At 42.4% G+C, this 20,596-nt stretch overlaps 1 protein-coding gene across 5 annotated transcripts; it reads left to right on the forward strand.

The window, feature by feature from the left end:
* The first annotated feature begins 202 nt into the window (after positions 1-202).
* LOC124112901 lies at positions 203-20,014 on the forward strand. 5 transcript variants are annotated; one of them, XM_048384020.1, is made up of 2 exons: positions 203-425; positions 18,120-20,014. In XM_048384020.1, exon 2 carries the CDS (start codon positions 18,139-18,141, stop codon positions 19,615-19,617), a length of 1,479 nt encoding a protein of 492 aa, XP_048239977.1. In that variant the 5' UTR covers positions 203-425; positions 18,120-18,138; the 3' UTR covers positions 19,618-20,014. The 5 variants fall into 5 exon arrangements, with proteins under 5 accessions (XP_048239977.1, XP_046329056.2, XP_046329039.2 ...); XM_046473100.2 differs by lacking the exon at positions 203-425 and adding an exon at positions 3,092-3,292; XM_046473083.2 differs by lacking the exon at positions 203-425 and adding an exon at positions 8,216-8,384.
* The last annotated feature ends 582 nt before the right edge of the window (positions 20,015-20,596 follow it).

Genomic DNA, 20,596 nt, shown 5'->3' on the forward strand with positions numbered 1-20,596 from the left:
CCCAAACTTTTCTTGTTTCCCTTTGTAGAAATGTCCATAATTGTTTCATAACAATAATGTGTCGCAATAACGTTATTCACTATTCAAATGTGTCTATTTATATTTGTTTACGTTATTATCGGTTTGTAGCTGCGTGGGTTTTAGGCCAGAGAGGCATTTCCCAACGACATGCAAACTAACTATTACACAAACTTTATTGCTCCTAACCTGGCGCTGAAAGTGTTAACACCACATGGAAAACACTTGGCATAATACAGGAAAAAACACCAACCTTACTTGAACGGAATGGAGCTGGTCCACTATACTGCAAGGTCTAATTTAGCCCTAATTTCCCGGTGACCATCGTTAAACACGAAGGAAAATGTGAAGGTGTCACGCGACAAGGTCAACTGGAAAATATTTACCTTGGATTACATTTAATAAAGGTAGGTTCAAATATATTTAGATTTTCTTCAAATAGAGTCGACGGTAAGTCAGCTTCCTTGTGTGATTTGGTTCTGATTGCAAAATCGTTAGGGAAATGGATCGCATGCCTTGGTCAGAGAGAGCCAAGGGATTATAGATGAATATCCTGGACACTGGCTAGAGCATTGACGTGGCAGTCACCTTAACGGCATTTACGTCATCAACATCTTAGGGAAAACTAGATCTTACGATGGATCTCATCCTCTAATATACAGTGGATTATAGAATGGAGACATATTGCGCTGGATAACAGAGGATGGGAAATTAGAAGGCGTTATACTGTGGGTTGTGTGTGATCCTCGTTAGACACGTTATGTTTGTTTTCTTACAAAAATGTGATGTGTTTTGAGAAAAAACGAATACAGTGTTGTGATGTATTGTGAAGCTCGTATACAACAATATTGTTTTGTTTTGTACAGAAACGTTGCGTCTAGTGATGGATATATTCGGGTGGGCTGTCATGTGTCAACATCATGTCTTAAAAATAATCATTTTCTTATGTAAATAACGAGGCACAGAACGGAATCCTTTCCGAACATAGAGGTAGTAAACAGCAATATTAACTTATGGGCAAAAGAAAGTACACACCCATATGTTTGAGTGTAGCTTAAAATGAAAAAAATAAATAAAATTGTTATTCGATGGTAATGTATTTTTGCCCGTTGGTTTACCTCCTCTTGTAGATTGTAGTTTCTTCGTGAGTTCGCTGGGACCCCATGTTTATCCGCGACTATAAACTACCGGGCAAACGAAAGTATACACTTGAAAACTGGATTTGGTCAACTAATTACAAACGTCATAAAAACGTTACAAGGCTGAAAACAGTCGCCGAAACACTGCAAATGTTTTGGTCCCAAATACAACTATGATCTTGTATCAAATACATCACCCTCGAATAGTTATTTCTAGTTTGTCTCATTTATAGACACCATCAAACATAGGTGTATAGTTTCTGCTGTCCCAACAGTATATGTGCAATGAAACACCGTTGTGTCGAACTTGATGTTGAGCTTTGTCCTTGGGTATTCCTTCTTTACTCATTATGTTCGGTTGATTCGAATCTCGGAGTATTTACCTAGGTCCCTTCAACTTCGACACCGCGGTGGTTGACTGTACATGTATATGTCGAATAGGAGGATACAATGTGCCTTGCTTACTTTGTGTCATCGCAACTCAATGGCGTGGATCGTTGCTTATGCTGTCAGCCACTAGTTTGTCCGGCCCAGACTCAGTGGCAGGTCGCTTTGGTGTACCTAGGATATTGCTGACTTCAAACTACACTCACTCGAGCATCGATGCACATAGCATCAAGACTTATTGAACCTTGAACAGGCCAACTACTGTCAAACTATACGAGTAAATGACATAAACCTCTGAACTTGGAGGAGCGGTCGGGTAGCCTAAAGGTTATCGCGTTCGCTCGACAAGACGAAGACCCGGGGTCGACTCCCGACATGGGTACAATGTGTGAAGCCCATTTCTGGTGTCCCCCGCCGTGATATTGCTGGAATATTGCTAAAAGCGGCGTAAAACCATACTCACTCACTCACTCAGTCTGAACTTGGACACGTTACCATCACGAGGCGTCCAGTGATGACAAGGACACAATGCCTGTCGTTATAGCCAACTAGTGAGGATTAGATGGTCACAATGATTGACCTGGTTAATTGTGTATGTGACGTCCTTAGTCTTAGGCTTAGTCTCTGAAAATATATCATTTGGATAGAACCAAGCAACTTCATTTCCACTGAAAAGGAGCCCCACTGAGATAGGAGATTAAGGCCTGAACCTGTGGAAAATCTAGACTTGCTTCATGTAAAGATATATCATTACAGAAGGACTGGACAGAAGGGTAAATAGTATGGTTCAGGGACTTGAGGCAGACGAGTGACGTAGTGTATGGGTCGCTTTTCTTGTTCGGTGGCCAAGAAACCATATTATTACAGGCCGCCGTGATTATTTTGCTAACTGTGGCGTAAAACAGCATTCACTCACTGAGACTATGTCAATGGTGAATTCATCTTGGATTCATGACGCCCGGCAGTGTTTCAACTATTGACTCTTCATGTCTCTCTGCTTTGATGTATTACACCACTGCGTGCTGTATGTCTGTCAAATGTGTCAAATACGTCAAATAAAAATTATATCACTTCAAAAGAAATACAACGCACCGGTACACTGAGAACGACAGTCTCGGCGTTGGAGAGTGTTTGGACGTACTAGTAGCCTTACAACTGCTTCTAGGACTTAAAACTAACCTGAATATGCAACGCGACTTGCGATGATCTCAACTTCTCATCAAAGGGAATGTTACGTCTAAATTCTTAATGTCTTTCAAACTGTATAATATTCAACTTCACCCAGCTAGTATTGTAGAAGAACGATGTTTGCAAGGCTATGTTTTAGCGACAAAGTCACAAGAGTATATGAAATGGCTTGACCGATCTCGTATCGTTTTGTTTCACTGACTTCAGACATTGTCTGAATAATTTGCTGAAGGACACGCTACCTAGTAATATATACCACCTTAAGCCTGAAAGGTAGAGATTATTATCCTATATGAAGTACAAATACTGCCTGTGATCTTAGATAGGGTCCTTTATCCAGACACTCGAGCCGAGGCACACATGACGAAGGTAGCAGAATGACTTGCGGACATTTTTTCAGTCTGGTGTTGGTCCGGTACAAGAGGTCTGATTGTTGATGTCGGGTCATAGGTCACATTCTGCTGACTTTGCTGGCTTTGGCATTGTCTTTGGTACTTGATAGCACGTGACATGCTACCTGACGCAGGAGAAGAGTCTGTCATTTGTATGTTTTAACTCAGGTAGGTGGGATTGTATTTTTTAATTCTGAAAATATGTCTACTGGTTTAAAAAATTGTATAAAGCTGGCAGGGTATCTTATGTCAGATTGTCGTTTTGGACAAAAGGTTATTTCCGGTGTGACCCCTTCCAGAAACATTATAGACTGGTTGTCATTCTCCTGTACATAAAAATACTATAGACCCCCGAACACCAGGTGATGATCTTAACAATTGTATCGTATTCAAATAACTAATATATTATTTATACTGACACAGTTAAGTGAGCTGGTCGTTATTGTAGTGTTAACAGAATCATTGATCCAAGAGTTAAACTTATTCTGATAGCGTACACTGATGTTTCCTTGCTTCATACATGATCCACGGCAATTGAAAATACATATTAGATTTAATCTTGAACGGTGCAACAAACACTCATATCGTGCAGGTGACATTAATCTTAATCACCGATCAGACTTGTAGCATATGGCTTTCTGTCAGTTATTGTTTAACGGTTTATGTTTAATACGTGTAAATAAATCGACATTTATCCAAATTAGCAAGGTGTAAAGCCATAGAACATTGCAAAATGGCAACAGCCATTAAACCGTATTGATTCACACAACTAATGGGGGATCCACACTAAACTGCCGAGCAAAAGAGAGAAAACACTTATAAAATGAATTTGATAAAAAAATTACAAACATTATCAAAACGTTACTCGTCTGGAAACAGTCGCCGAAATACTGCCGTCATTAGGTCCAACAGACAACTACGATACCCTATCAAATACATCAACATTGAATAACCATTTCTTGTTTGTGTCATTTTTCTACTTTCTTGCCGTGAGTTGACATTACCGTGTGTTCACTTCGGCATGTTAACAACGAAATAATCGTTTCGGACAATTCATCTTTGATATTTTGTTTTAGGTACGTCTTAGCTTTTAGCAGAGCTTACCCTTTTCACGAACACCCGGTGTCATCTTTGATATTTTGTTTTAGGTACGTCTTAGCTTTTAGCAGAGCTTACCCTTTTCACGAACACCCGGTGTCAGCATTGATTTTCCGTCATCCGTTCACATAATCTTCACCGCTATTTCGCCCTATACAGTCAACGAAATCTGTTTCGGTGGATAATCGACACTGGTTATTCTCTGGCGTCGACGTATTATATGTAGAAAGTGTTTGATGGCTATTATACACTTATATTTAAAGTGAAAAGTACCTCTTCTGAACATGTGATAACATGTATTATTTCAAAATGTATAACTTTGTTATTCTATTAGGAGTCACAACAGCATCAGTATCGTTGGGTAGATGGTTCATACTTTAAAAAACCTATAATGCTTTGCTTTTCAGTTGCCTTCACATATAAATGTTGTTATTATTTTAATAATGGTTTCTTCCTCATCTCCGTCGCTTCTAGATCCTCATAATTATCGTCATAACATCATCATCATCATCATCATCATCATAGCCGCCGCTATTTCCATCGTTACCCCCAGTCGTTAATCTAGTCAGCGAGTACGCCTACTGCTGGAGCCAGGGGCGATGGGGTAGCCTAGTGGTTAAAGCGTTCGCGTGTCACGCCGAATGCCCGGGTTCGTTTACCCTGGGTACAATAGGAAAACCCCGTTTGTGGTGTCCGCGGGGGTGATATGTCTTGACTTCTACTAAACACAGACTAATACCTTACTCACCCACCCACTCACCCACTCACTCACTCACTCACTCACTCACTCACTCACACACTGAGATCCATGAATGCAAACAAGGTCATTACCCACAAATAATTAATATAAACAATCCTCCATATCATCATATACAATACACAATATCATATATTTATCAGTACGTGAGACCTGACTTGACGTTGTCATTTTCTTCTGTTTTCTTATCTGTATCTGCCCCCACACCTGGATGTCGGTGGCCCTGATTATATGTAGCGAGGGAAGATTATGAAATTAATATCGTGCGAATATTACCGCCCTTGTGTCAAATTCTAATTAAGTCCCCCACTATCGACACGCAGGGATTAAACGCGCAGGTAACGACGGAGGTTCAAATAGTCCCACCACGTATACCGTCAATGTAACACGAATACTCTCTGAGAACGCCACAGAACTAATGAAGAACTGCCCCTATATGTTCAATCTTACAATCAGGATATAGGCCACGATACAACAATTACCCGTATTATTGACTGTAAATAAGTGAATAGTATGGCCTCAATGTCTCTTTCAGACTATTATGACACATAATGTCTCAGTTGGTACATATTATATACACATTATCGCTGCTATTGCTATATTATGGGCAATTACGTACCGCTCTCTGTTGTAACGAGAGAATTTCCTAGTACTGAATAAGTAACGGTTTGATTGGAATTCCTTACTATTGGAGCTTCCTTGGAATTCCTTACTATTGGAGCTTCCTGCTCGACCAAGTGAGATGAATTAACACATTGTTGTTGAATGTTAAGGACATTCACCTACTTTCGCACCTGCTAATTGTATTTGAATTGTGTTTACTGGGGTGTTAAATGGGCCGTATGTTTGTTGTAAAGGTTTTATATAACATCATCGCTTCACGCATGGGGCAATAGAACGGGGTCGCATACTTACATGTCTAATTGCTTCATCTCCAAGAAATAGAAATGCTCGTTATCAAAGTTTCGAAATTTGTATGGTGACTTTTCAATAGTGAAAGCAATTGATAGCTTTTTAGTGTTAACACGTGATTCCTAGTGGCCTGACCGCCTCCGTGGTCTAGTGGTAGAGCGTCCGCCCGGAGAGCGGAAGGCCCGGGGTTCGATCCCCGGCCGCGTCATACCAAGAGACGTTAAAAGATGGTACTTGTTGTTACCCTGTCTGGCGCTTGGCATTAAGGGGCTAAAACAAGGACTGGTCAGCTCGGAGTCAGTATACTGTGTCTGAGTGGGGTATTCATGTTAAACTGCGGCATGGTAACTCACGGCCCTTAGATGCGATATGTCGGGAGTCAAAGTTAGTTCATGGTCCAGGCAGAATCCTTGCATTTTTAACTCTGCTTGTCTCGTATTACGGATGTCTCGATATACGAGGGCGATGTTTCTCTGCGTATTCAGACATACGCGTAAAACGTTAGGGTAGATTGATACTGCATCTTGAGAATGTAATGTAGTATAAAAGGGAAGAATATGAGTTGTGTGTGCGTGTTACAAAGGATGAAAGATTAGGGGGTATAAGTGTGTGTGTGTGTGTGTGTGTGTGTGTGTGTGTGTGTGTGTGTGTGTGTGTGTGTGTGTGTGTGTGTGTGTGTGTGTGCTGAACCGCAAACGAAACGTGTGTGTGTGTGTATGCGTGTGTGCGCTTGATGGCTTAGTTATCTCGTCACGATGCAGTGTTCGTGATATTATTACATATATATGATCACAAGAATACTTCAACAATGTGCAGTGTAAACATTTTCACAAATACTCAGACGAGAGACGGCTACTTCAGGGTGTGGTTTGTACATACCCCTCCGTGGCCACCTTTGTCACCAACATGTCGCTACAGACTCCACTGTGTGATAAATGAATATGTAGCCACGAGACTTATGCCTGATGGTCAGGCCCAAGGGCTTCGCGGGTATATGCGGGTGTTGAGTGAGTGAGTGAATGTAGGAGTAAAACCCACGAGCCCACTAGCACGGATATGGTGCTGACGGACCAGAAAGCTGATCACTGCGGATCAAGGTGTCAAACTAGCGGATCGTTACAGCTGTAAGGGACACAGCGAGAACCTTATTGAACTGGACCAACAATATTAACATTGTAATGATTTTAATCTAGTCATATCAAAGCTGAGTTGTAAATATTACACACTTTAGGAAACTTATATATGGCTAAATACTGTCATATATACACAATAATCCACAGCCGGAAGTGAGCGTTGATGGGCATTGTAAATCGGAACCCTAGAATTCCCAGGATGGAACATTTCTATACCCAATTAAAAGAAACGATTTACATGTATGTAAAATAGGGTTTTCTATATTCGTGATGTAAAAATATCAGACTTTCAAAACCTCTCCACGTTGGGACAACAGCTCATTGACAATGGTAAATAAGACTGTCTGGAGCCATGGCAGTGACTAACCACGACTGAACAGTTGTGATGGTGTTATGCCCCAGATCCGATTATCCAGCTCAAAAGGTAAGAGAGTTATGGATTAAGGGCACCATTGTGTTAATCCAGCCGTGAGAGGGTAATCCTCACAGTAACGGTGAGATGACCGCCCCTGACCACGGTAAGACCAGGAAATGCCCCTTTAATCTGAGTCTCGGGTACCGTAGTGCTTGTAATAAATGATAGTATATTTGATCCATCCAAAGACATGTGGGGTTGTGATATTTTAGAAAGTGTTTGACTGTGATTATGGTAATATGCACGCGCATTATAAACGTTTTGTTTGTTTGTTGTTTAGCGCCGCACTCAGCAATATCCCAGCTATATGACGGCGGTCTGTAAATAATCAAATCTGGACCAGACAATCCAGTGACTGACATCATGAGCATCGATCCACGCAATTTGGATATGATGACATGCATCAACCAAGTCAGCGAGCCTGACCACCCGATCTCGTTAGTTGCCTGTTACAAGCATCGTCGCCTTTTACATCAAGTTTGAGTTGCTGAAGACCTATTCCCACCCGGATCTTCACGGGTTACATACCTAAATATTTTCCAGTAATTTACGTAAACCCTTCGTTGATTTCTCCATCTTTGCATGATGACTTGCCTAAGAAAATCCTTATATGTAAACATGAAATACGCCTGACACAATTCTAGCAGTTGCCATTCATTGAACTGTGTCACAATAACTAGTAATTTCATTTATTAGGGATAAGTGGGTAAGTTAGTCAATACATAGTCAATACAAGAGATCGCCCTGTAGCTGGTTCATTTGACGAAGCTCTGACGTTATGAAGACTTATACTCGACTTGGAGATTGCAGGTAAATCGATGAAGTCTTCTCGAGTACATATCTACAGCCTCTGGATAAACTTTGATGTTTAGAAGTCATTTGTCAGACTAACAAGGCTAGCGGGTCGCCCCCATTGACAGAGCGGAGCACCTTTCTGGGCATGAGGTGAGAAGAAAATCTGTAATAATTGCTTACGCGGTTGAACTTGACTATATGGGATATATATCATCATGATATGTCGTAGGGAGATACACTTTGATGTCGGGTGGATCGATGGATTGGCCATTAGAAGGAATGATGTCTGAGTATAGAAGAGTTATTTCTTCATACAAGCGAGAAAGTAATGAACTACGCTGTTGTTCGGGGCATTATATATTTTCCGGCTGATATGTTAAACGCCTTTTCAAGTTGACAATCATGCAGACTGAACACGGGGATGTTGCTGAATACGTGGAGATAGTTCCAGATAGTTCACACTACTATGTATTTGTATGGTTGGGTATCTTGGATTTGTGCAACTAGTGGTAAGGACTGTGTCATAGGGTTCTGTAGCATCTTTTAAGATCTAGAATTATGACATTGTGGAAATATGTGACATTGTACATCGTTCTTATAATGTATCTCCATATTAATACATTGTCCATATATCTTATACATACTTCCATGGCAGTGTTCATTTATCTTATATATGCTCCCATGGCAGTGTTCATTTATCCTATACATACTTCCATGGCAGTGTTCATTTATCTTATATATGCTTCCATGGCAGTGTTCATATATCTTATATATACTTGCATGACAGTGTTCATTTATCGTATATATATATAGTTCCATGGCAGTGTTCATCTCGTATATATACTTCCATGGCAGTGTTCATTAATCGTATAAATACGTCCATGTGAGTGTTTATTTATATTATATATACTTCCATGGTAGTGTTCATTTATCTTATAAATACTTCCATGGTAGCGTTCATTTATCTCATATATACTTCCATGGCAGTGTTCATCTCGTACATATCTTCCATTGCAGTGTTCATTTATCTTATATATACTTCCACGGCAGTGTTCATTTATACTATGCATATTTCCATGGCAGTGTTCATTTATCTTATATATACTTCCATGGTAGTGTTCAATTATCTTATATATACTTTCATGGCAGTGTTCATTTATCTCATACATACTTCCATGGTGGTGTTCATTTCTCTTATATTTACTTCCATGGCAGTGTTCATCTCGTACATATCTCCCATGGCAGTGTTCATTTATCTTATGCATACTTCCAAGGCAGTGTTCATTTATCCTATACATACTTCCATGGCAGTGTTCATTTATCTTATATATACTTCCATGGCAGTGTCCATATATCGTATACATACTTTCATGGCAGTGTTCATTTATCCTATACATACTGCCATGGCAGTGTTCATTTATCTTACATATACTTCCATTAGGTGTCCTGATTTATCTTATATATACCTCCAAGGTAGCCTTCATTTATCTTATATATACTTCCATGGCATTGTTCATTTATCCTATATATACTTGCATGGCAGTGTTCATTTATCTTATATATACTTCAATGGCAGTGTTCATTGATCTTATATATACTTCAATGGCAGTGTTCATTTATCTTATATAAACCTCAAAGGTAGCGTTAATTTATCTTATATATACTTCCATGGCAGTGTTCATTTATCGTATATATACTTCCATGGCAGTGTTCATTTATCGTATATATACTTCAATGGCAGTGTTTATCTCGTATATATACTTCCATGGCAGTGTTCATTTATCTTATGCACACTTCCATGGCAGTGTTCATTTATCCTATATATACTTGCATGGCAGTGTTCATTTATCGTATATATACTTCCATGGCAGTGTTCATTTATCGTATATATACTTCAATGGCAGTGTTTATCTCGTATATATACTTCCATGGCAGTGTTCATTAATCGTTTATATACTTCCATGGCAGTGTTCATTTATCTTATGCACACTTCCATGGCAGTGTTCATTTATCCTATATATACTTGCATGGCAGTGTTCATTTATCTTATATATACTTCAATGGCAGTGTTCATTGATCTTATATATACTTCCAAGGCAGTGTTCATTTATGTTATATATACCTCAAAGGTAGCGTTCATTTATCTTATATATACTTCCATGGCAGTGTTCATTTATCTTATATATACTTCCATGGCAGTGTTCATTTATCTTATATATACTTCCATGGCAGTGTTCATTTATCCTATACACACTTCCATGGCAGTGTTCATTTATCTTATATTTACTTCCATGGCAGTGTTCATTATCCTATACATACTTCCATGGTAGTGTTCATTTATCTTATATATACTTCCATTGTTGTGTTCATTTATTCTTATATATACTTCCAAGGTAGTGTTCAATTTTCTTATATATACCTCCAAGGTAGCGTTCATTTATCTTATATATACTTCCATGGCAGTGTCCATATATCTTATACATACTTTCATGGCAGTGTTCATTTATCCTATACATACTTCCATGGCAGTGTTCATTTATCTTATATATACTTCCATGGCAGTGTTCATTTATCTTATATATACTTCCATGGCAGTGTCCATATAACTTATACATACATGTACTTCCATGGTAGTGTTGATTTATCTTATATATACTTCCATGGCAGTGTTCATTTATCTTATATATACTTCCATGGCAGTGTTCATTTATCTTATATATACTTCCATGGCAGTGTTCATTATCCTATACATACTTCCATGGTAGTGTTCATTTATCTTATATATACTTCCATTGTTGTGTTCATTTATTCTTATATATACTTCCAAGGTAGTGTTCAATTTTCTTATATATACCTCCAAGGTAGCGTTCATTTATCTTATATATACTTCCATGGCAGTGTCCATATATCTTATACATACTTTCATGGCAGTGTTCATTTATCCTATACATACTTCCATTGCAGTGTTCATTTATCTTATATATACTTCCATGGCAGTGTTCATTTATCTTATATATACTTCCATGGCAGTGTCCATATAACTTATACATACATGTACTTCCATGGTAGTGTTGATTTATCTTATATATACTTCCATGGCAGTGTTCATTTATCTTATATATACTTCAAAGGCAGTGTTCATTTATCCTATACACACTTCCATGGCAGTGTTCATTTATCCTATATAAACTTCCATGGCAGTGTTCATTTATCCTATACATACTTCCATGGTAATGTTCATTTATCTTATATATACTTCCATTGTTGTGTTCATTTATCTTATATATACTTCCAAGGTAGTGTTCATTTTTCTTATATATACCTCCAAGGTAGCGTTCATTTATCTGATATATATACTTCCTTGGCAGTGTCCATATATCTTATACATACTTTCATGGCAGTATTTATCCTATACATACTTTCATGGCAGTGTTCATTTATCCTATACATACTTCCATGGCAGTGTTCATTTATCTTATATATACTTCCATGGTAGTGCTTATTTATCTTATATATACCTCCAAGGTAGCGTTCATTTATATTATATATACTTCCATGGCAGTGTTCATTTATCCTATATATACTTCCATGGCAGTGTTCATTTATCTTATATAAACCTCAAAGGTAGCGTTCATTTATCTTATATATACTTCCATGGCAGTGTTCATTTATCCTATATATACTTGCATGGCAGTGTTCATTTATCTTATATATACTTGCATGGTAGTGTTCATTTATCTTATATATACTTCCATGGCAGTGTTCATTGATCTTACATATACTTGCATGGTAGTGTTTATTTATCCTATATATACTTCCATGGCAGTGTTCATTTATCTTATATAAACCTCCAAGGTAGCGTTCATTTATCTTATATATACTTCCATGGCAGTGTTCATTTATCCTATATATACTTGCATGGCAGTGTTCATTTATCTTATATATACTTCCATGGCAGTGTTCATTTATCTTATATATACTTCAATGGCAGTGTTCATTGATCTTATATATACTTCCATGGCAGTGTTCATTTATCCTATATATATACTTGCATGGCAGTGTTTATTTATCATATACATACTTCCATGGCAGTGTCCATATGTCTCATACATATTTCCACGGCATTGTTCATCTCGTACATATCTTCCATGGCAGTGTTCATATATCTTATATATACTTCCATGGTAGTGTTCATTTATCTTATACATACTTCCATGGCAGTGTCCATTTATCTTATATATACTTCCATGGTAGCGTTCATTTATCTTATATATACTTCCATGGTAGTGTTCATTTATCTTATACATACTTCCATGGCAGTGTCCATGTATCTTATATATACTTCCATGGCAGTGTTTCTCTCTCTTACATTCGCTTCCATGACCATAAATCTTGGTATGACTTTCGCCATCGATGATCTTAAGGTTAAGTATGACTTGCGCCATCGATGACCATAAGAATGAGTTGTGTCATCGATGTAGCGTTAATACCGCTTTGTGTAACGGACCGTTAGCTTCAGTATATACAATTCGTGTTTGCCGATATATCAGAAAATCAAGAATTACCGACATATTATTTTGTCTAACCATGTAACCAGGTCTCCAGCTCTCCTGCAGGGTCATGTTTTCGTCCCGGGTCGCGAGCCCAAGCATAGACCCTTTGTCCTTTTGATCCAGCTGGTTTAAGCAGCGGTCCTCCAGACATGTTGCCATTTAGTCCCTGTAATAAGTAATTATACACATATTCAGTGCCGCCAATTCAATTGCTGTAATCTACCAATGATAATATCAAAGTTGTAGTTACAGATTAGTCTGCTAAGTCGGTCGTTTATTACTATCGTGTCACATATCTGGTCCGATAATGATCGTATGTACAGAAGAGCCAGTAGTGGGGGTCCTGTGACTACAGTGCACTCTATCAGAGGTATAGATCGCTACTGCAGAGTAGTATACAGGCTAAGACAATATATGTTGCCAGTGAATCAAATCAACGACACAGCACTAGGTGTGAGTCGAGAAGGGAGTGACACAAGTAGACACAATTTATGGATAACAACTTCTGCTTGACAACGGAATGTGATGGTGATGATGGGTGGGTAGATGTGATGGTGGTGATGGGTGGGTAGATGTGATTGTGGTGGTGGGTGGGGTGGGGTAGATGTGATGGTGGTGGTGGGTGGGTAGATGTGATGGTTGTGATCGGTGGGTACATGTGATGGTGGTGGTGGTGGGTGGGGTAGATGTGATGGTGGTGATCGGTGGGTACATGTGATGGTGGTGGTGGGTGGGTAGATGTGATGGTGGTGGTGGGTGGGTGGGGTAGATGTGATGGTGGTGATCGGTGGGTACATGTGATGGTGGTGGTGGGTGGGTAGATGTGATGGTGGTGGTGGGTGGGTGGGGTAGATGTGATGGTGGTGGTGGGTGGGTGGGGTAGATGTGATGGTGGTGATCGGTGGGTAGATGTGATGGTGGTGATCGGTGGGTAGATGTGATGGTGGTGATCGGTGGGTACATGTGATGGTGGTGGTGGTGGGTGGGTAGATGTGATGGTGGTGGTGGTGGGTGGGGTAGATGTGATGGTGGTGGTGGGTGGGTGGGGTAGATGTGATGGTGGTGGTGGGTGGGTGGGGTAGATGTGATGGTGGTGATCGGTGGGTAGATGTGATGGTGGTGATCGGTGGGTACATGTGATGGTGGTGGTGGTGGGTGGGGTAGATGTGATGGTGGTGGTGGTGGGTGGGGTAGATGTGATGGTGGTGGTGGGTGGGTGGGGTAGATGTGATGGTGGTGGTGGGTGGGTGGGGCAGATGTGATGGTGGTGATCGGTGGGTAGATGTGATGGTGGTGATCGGTGGGTACATGTGATGGTGGTGGTGGTGGGTGGGGTAGATGTGATGGTGGTGGTGGTGGGTGGGGTAGATGTGATTGTGGTGGTGGGTGGGGTGGGGTAGATGTGATGGTGGTGGTGGGTGGGTGGGGTAGATGTGATGGTGATGGTGGGTGGGTGGGGTAGATGTGATGGTGATGGTGGGTGGGTGGGGTACATGTGATGGTGGTGGTGGTGGGTGGGGTAGATGTGATTGGGTGGTGGGTGGGGTGGGGTAGATGTGATGGTGGTGGTGGGTGGGTGGGGTAGATGTGATGGTGATGGTGGGTGGGTGGGGTAGATGTGATGGTGATGGTGGGTGGGTGGGGTAGATGTGATGGTGGTGGTGGGTGGGTGGGGTAGATGTGATGGTGGTGGTGGTGGTGGGTGGGGTAGATGTGATGGTGGTGGTGGTGGGTGGGTAGATGTGGTGGTGGTGGGTGGGGTAGATGTGATGGTGGTGGTGGTGGGTGGGGTAGATGTGATGGTGGTGGTGGGTGGGTGGGGTAGATGTGATGGTGATGGTGGGTGGGTGGGGTAGATGTGATGGTGATGGTGGGTGGGTGGGGTACATGTGATGGTGGTGGTGGTGGGTGGGGTAGATGTGATTGTGGTGGTGGGTGGGGTGGGGTAGATGTGATGGTGGTGGTGGGTGGGTAGATGTGATGGTGGTGGTGGTGGGTACATGTGATGGTGGTGGTGGTGGGTACATGTGATGGTGGTGATCGGTGGGTAGATGTGATGGTGGTGGTGGTGGGTGGGGTAGATGTGATGGTGGTGGTGGGTGGGTGGGGTAGATGTGATGGTGGTGGTGGTTGGGTGGGGTAGATGTGATGGTGGTGATCGGTGGGTAGATGTGATGGTGGTGATCGGTGGGTACATGTGATGGTGATGGTGGTGGGTGGGGTAGATGTGATGGTGGTGGTGGTGGGTGGGGTAGATGTGATGGTGGTGGTGGGTGGGTGGGGTAGATGTGATGGTGGTGGTGGGTGGGTGGGGTAGATGTGATGGTGGTGATCGGTGGGTAGATGTGATGGTGGTGATCGGTGGGTACATGTGATGGTGGTGGTGGTGGGTGGGGTAGATGTGATGGTGGTGGTGGTGGGTGGGGTAGATGTGATTGTGGTGGTGGGTGGGGTGGGGTAGATGTGATGGTGGTGGTGGGTGGGTGGGGTAGATGTGATGGTGATGGTGGGTGGGTGGGGTAGATGTGATGGTGATGGTGGGTGGGTGGGGTAGATGTGATTGGGTGGTGGGTGGGGTGGGGTAGATGTGATGGTGGTGGTGGGTGGGTGGGGTAGATGTGATGGTGATGGTGGGTGGGTGGGGTAGATGTGATGGTGATGGTGGGTGGGTGGGGTAGATGTGATTGGGTGGTGGGTGGGGTGGGGTAGATGTGATGGTGGTGGTGGGTGGGTGGGGTAGATGTGATGGTGATGGTGGGTGGGTGGGGTAGATGTGATGGTGATGGTGGGTGGGTGGGGTAGATGTGATGGTGGTGGTGGGTGGGTGGGGTAGATGTGATGGTGGTGGTGGTGGGTGGGTAGATGTGATGGTGGTGGTGGGTGGGTGGGGTAGATGTGATGGTGGTGGTGGTGGGTGGGGTAGATGTGATGGTGATGGTGGGTGGGTGGGGTAGATGTGATGGTGATGGTGGGTGGGTGGGGTAGATGTGATGGTGGTGGTGGGTGGGTGGGGTAGATGTGATTGTGGTGGTGGGTGGGTGGGTAGATGTGATGGTGGTGGTGGTGGGTGGGGTAGATGTGATGGTGGTGGTGGTGGGTGGGTAGATGTGGTGGTGGTGGGTGGGGTAGATGTGATGGTGGTGGTGGTGGGTGGGGTAGATGTGATGGTGGTGGTGGGTGGGTGGGGTAGATGTGATGGTGATGGTGGGTGGGTGGGGTAGATGTGATGGTGATGGTGGGTGGGTGGGGTACATGTGATGGTGGTGGTGGTGGGTGGGGTAGATGTGATTGTGGTGGTGGGTGGGGTGGGGTAGATGTGATGGTGGTGGTGGGTGGGTAGATGTGATGGTGGTGGTGGTGGGTAGATGTGATGGTGGTGATCGGTGGGTAGATGTGATGGTGGTGGTGGTGGGTGGGGTAGATGTGATGGTGGTGGTGGGTGGGTGGGGTAGATGTGATGGTGATGGTGGGTGGGTGGGGTACATGTGATGGTGGTGGTGGTGGGTGGGGTAGATGTGATGGTGGTGGTGGGTGGGTGGGGTAGATGTGATGGTGATGATGATGGATATGATGGCGATGATGATGAAATGAGAGGGAAGGAGAAAACTTGTGATGTCTAGTATAGCTAGATACACACAACACAGTATTGTTGTCGTACATCCAATTACATATGTAATCCACGAATCTTAAAAATATACTTATTTAAATTTTCAGTAAGCACATGCACTTGTAACACCAAATCGAATCACTATTCCAAAAGTTCCCAAAACAAACGACTCATTACGGTCAATGAAGTCGTGAAGTTAAAACTTCTCATGCCGAAATAATTCCATCGAAAGCCTATTAAACACCGAACCTCTTTGACCTGCTAAAGCGCACATCACAAGCTGGAGCGATTCACTACAACATGGTACATGGCGCGCCCACCTGTTTTCAAGCAGTCAATTAAATCGAGGCCTCGGGGGTGGATTAACTTCAGTCTATGCTACCTTAATAAGGTTTGTATGCTAATTCTAGATTTAGAGTACGTTATCCCTCAAGCTCTTAAGAATATTATTTAAGTGTATGGGCGCTGTGTGTCGTTGTGTTAAGTGTAGAAATCATGGTTTAACAAACTGGAGTGCCAGCTCCTCCACACTGTGCGTTTACACTGTACGTGTATGGAGTTCTGAAACGGAATCATCGAAGGTAAATTTGCACAGTACTGGTGTTTTTTGGATAAAGACAAAGTTGTAGTGCATGGTAGAGATAGTTTGTTTTTATATTGTAACAATTCTCTCGAGGCACATTCAAAATGTGCTGACCTTATTCCTTTCGTCAGTCCTTTTGAATTTCAGGTTTTAAAATAGAAATTGAGAAGGGAATATGTTTTTTCGAAATAATTCGTTTTTATCTAACCATGTGTTTTTCATACTACTGTAGCACTATTCCCGCAATATGACGTGAGGCCAAGAATAGGCTTCACATCATATACTAACGTGTATTCCTTGTGACCAGACACACTTAAACCACTGGACTACCAATGCTATAGAAATACAAGGCTTGGAAATGTTATGGATTGTGAATAAATTAAACATTTACTGTGTCCATGGTAGTTACTTAAATACGTGTTAGTTATTGTGCAAGCTTAACTAATCATTCATCTTGGGAATTATGATTGTTGGATGTTGTGAAGGTAAATTATGTACCTGTACTCAAGTTCCATTCCAGTTAAAGGCCGAATTATTGAAGAAATTATCATTGAAATTATTTCACAAATTACTCCGGAGAAGGTAGAGTTGCAGTGACGCCTGTGACCTGCGACATTTCTGAGTTTCCTCCCTCAATACCCTGACACGGCGCTGACATCTCATCTTCGGCCTACAGGTGCATTTATTTTCGAGACGTAAAAACAGACAAAGTTTCTTAAACGGTTATTTATGTCCGTGAACGGACACATCATGAATAAAGATTCAAATTAACACAACTTATATAAAATGAAGTAGAATTCAAATTTTGAATCTGAATTGGAGTCATAAGTCCTGTGTCATGGTAGCCTAGGGGTTAAAGTGTTCGCTCGTCAGACTATAGATCCCAACAGTGGGGACATTGCTGAAATAGAATTTAAAGCCACGTAAAACGATACTCACTAACTCTGTAGGAGCTGTAATTATCTTTGAAATAATGTTTTATATTTATCTTCATCATCATTTTTATCATTTATTATCATTATTATATTTTTGTGGTCGCCTTCGTCGTCGTCGTCATCATCATGATTCATTATTATTATTATTATTATTATTATTATTAGTGTCGTCATCATTATCACAATCTCTACTTTTGTGTGTGGCAGCGGTCAACCAGGGGCGGAGATGCCGATGCGATGGACGTCGACAGGGGAACGCTTCATCCAGGCGGACAGGAAGAACCGAGTGGAGAGGGCAAGACTCGACCTCCAGCTCAAGATCTATGAGCGAGAGAGGCTCCGAAACTGGGGCTTGCAAGAGCGGGAGAAGAAGTTCCTTTACGCCAACATAGAATCTGTGAGAAGAACCTCTGGTTCCAGCAACATGGGTGTGGCCCCTGCCGGCTCTAAGGACAACTCGTATGAGAAGTCCATGCACAGCCGTAGTGCCATCAGGCTGAGCGAGAAGAGGCTGATGGAGTGGAGGTTGTGTGAGAAGCAGCTGCAGAGGTTCCTAAAACAGAAGGCCGTGGCAGCAGACGACACACTGCTCGACTCCCGCCTCATGTCAAGTAGAAGCGCGTGGGACGAAGACGGGAAGAAACCTGTGTCCGCTAAAGAAAGACATGGTGGAAAGGTCGAGAAAGAAAGGGCTGAGGTTCAACAGAGAGTCAGCGCTTTCCTGCACAGCGGCATGCATGTTGTGGACGGAAACACGGGTCAAAAGGATGGAAAGTCCCAGGGCGAAGCGAAACAAGAAGTTAAAAGAGGTGGTAAGGATGGTAGACAGAGACATCATAGCGAGCACGTGATACGTCCTCATACCGCTTTCGACAAGACTACTCCTGCTGTGAAACAAACGCAGCGACCCATGTCGGCCTGTGTCGACAACACGTCCCGGAAATCCCAGTTCCTGATAACGAAGGGGGATGTGTATATGAATAGTGGGCTGCAGTTTACCAAAATTTCAGGATCAGGACCAGATACTCCGGCAGCTCAGGTGAATAACTTTGTCCACGACTTCAGTAGGCCCAACTCTCCTTTGTCATCAGACTCTGAACCGGACCAGGATGTGTTCCTTGACGACAGACTGTACACGGAGACACGGTACAACAGATCACCACAAGACACAGACGCCTTGTCCGAGACGTCTAGAAGCTCACTGTCCGACAAGTCACCAAAGAGACTCACAAAACATGTATCTATCCCCAGTATTCTCGACCAGTTGACAGAGGAGGAGTTCTCTCCCCCTTCCCAATCAACGTCTAGACAGGTTGTACCCCATAGTGCTAAATCTTCAAAAGGCAGCTTCTATCATAGACCTAGATCCAGTTATTCTACAAAGAGAAGGGAGAGCATTCAGACTCCTACAGTGTTAGAAATTAGTGATGAAGAGGACCAAGACGTCAGACCGGAAGTGACGTCATCAAGGAGTAACCGGAAACAGGACTTAGACCAAACGCACGTCTACGATGCGCACAAGGCCGAGACGGCAGTGAAGAGTGCTATGGTGTTTTCCAAAAGTTCTCGTAAGAAAGCCTTGGAAAACCTCATAAATCAAAATAGTCCTGACAAAAGGGAGGTTCTAAGACAGGAGAGACTTCGTAGCATGAAGTCTCGTTCTGCCATGTTGTCCTGCATAGCTAGTCGATTCAACATTATCTAGTGTGGCGTGTTCATGTGAAAAGATACTGTTACATCCAGGCACCAGCTTACAGTCGTTAAGTAGGCTACCAACAAGATGCACAACAAGATGCACAACAAGATGCACAACGTTTTGGTGTCCTGAAGCTACAACACAGAACTTTCTTCATTTTTTGACAATGCCCAACATTTCTATTGATGAAAGAAATGTTGGTTACGGCGCATAATGTTTCTAATTTCGACGATTAGTATGTTAAATGTCCTGAGCATTTATCATATGAGAACGTGATAATGACTGGTTAGCTGCTTGTTAAGATATTAACGACTACTTATTTAAAGAACTGCCAAAGAGTTTGTGTGACCGAGAATGTTGTGTTTTTTGTTTTCCAAAGAAATCAGGAACAACCAATTACATCCAAGCTACATATTCTTTGATTTGTCTTCTGTTTTAAAAAAGAACTTTATGTCATATGTTCCTCTTTCTACTGGCACGGCCGACGAAGCGAGTGTTGTGTGCCACTGTTATCACCACAGTGATCGGGTCTGGAACCAGAAGCTGTCACTGTTGGCATCGAACCTGTGTCATGGTATCGTACGATGACACATCGTATCAGTCTAGCCTCCCACCCAGGTACATGGTCGGTAGATTCAGTCGCCGTTGACAGTTGCCAGGCTTTGATGATGGTTAATTCAGACCACAGCTTATGCGATATCTACACCTGGTTTGTTTGTTGTTTAACGCCGCACTCTGGAAAATTCTTGCCATATGACGGCGGTCTGGAAATAATCGAGTCTGGACCAGACAATCAAGTGATTGACATCCTGAGCATCGATCCACGCAGTGGGGATACGATGACATGCTCCAACCAAGTCACCAAGCCTGACCACCCGATCCCGTTAGTCGCCTCTCACTACACCTAGTAACTGCTTTGTATACTTAAGAATGTATTGCTTATATTCTAAATCCAAACGCAAGCTAAAGTGAGGTGAAATTTCTCGTT

This window comes from Haliotis rufescens, unplaced genomic scaffold (assembly GCF_023055435.1).
Source record: "Haliotis rufescens isolate VD_foot unplaced genomic scaffold, xgHalRufe1.0.p SCAF_5, whole genome shotgun sequence".
NCBI classification, from domain to species: domain Eukaryota; kingdom Metazoa; phylum Mollusca; class Gastropoda; order Lepetellida; family Haliotidae; genus Haliotis; species Haliotis rufescens.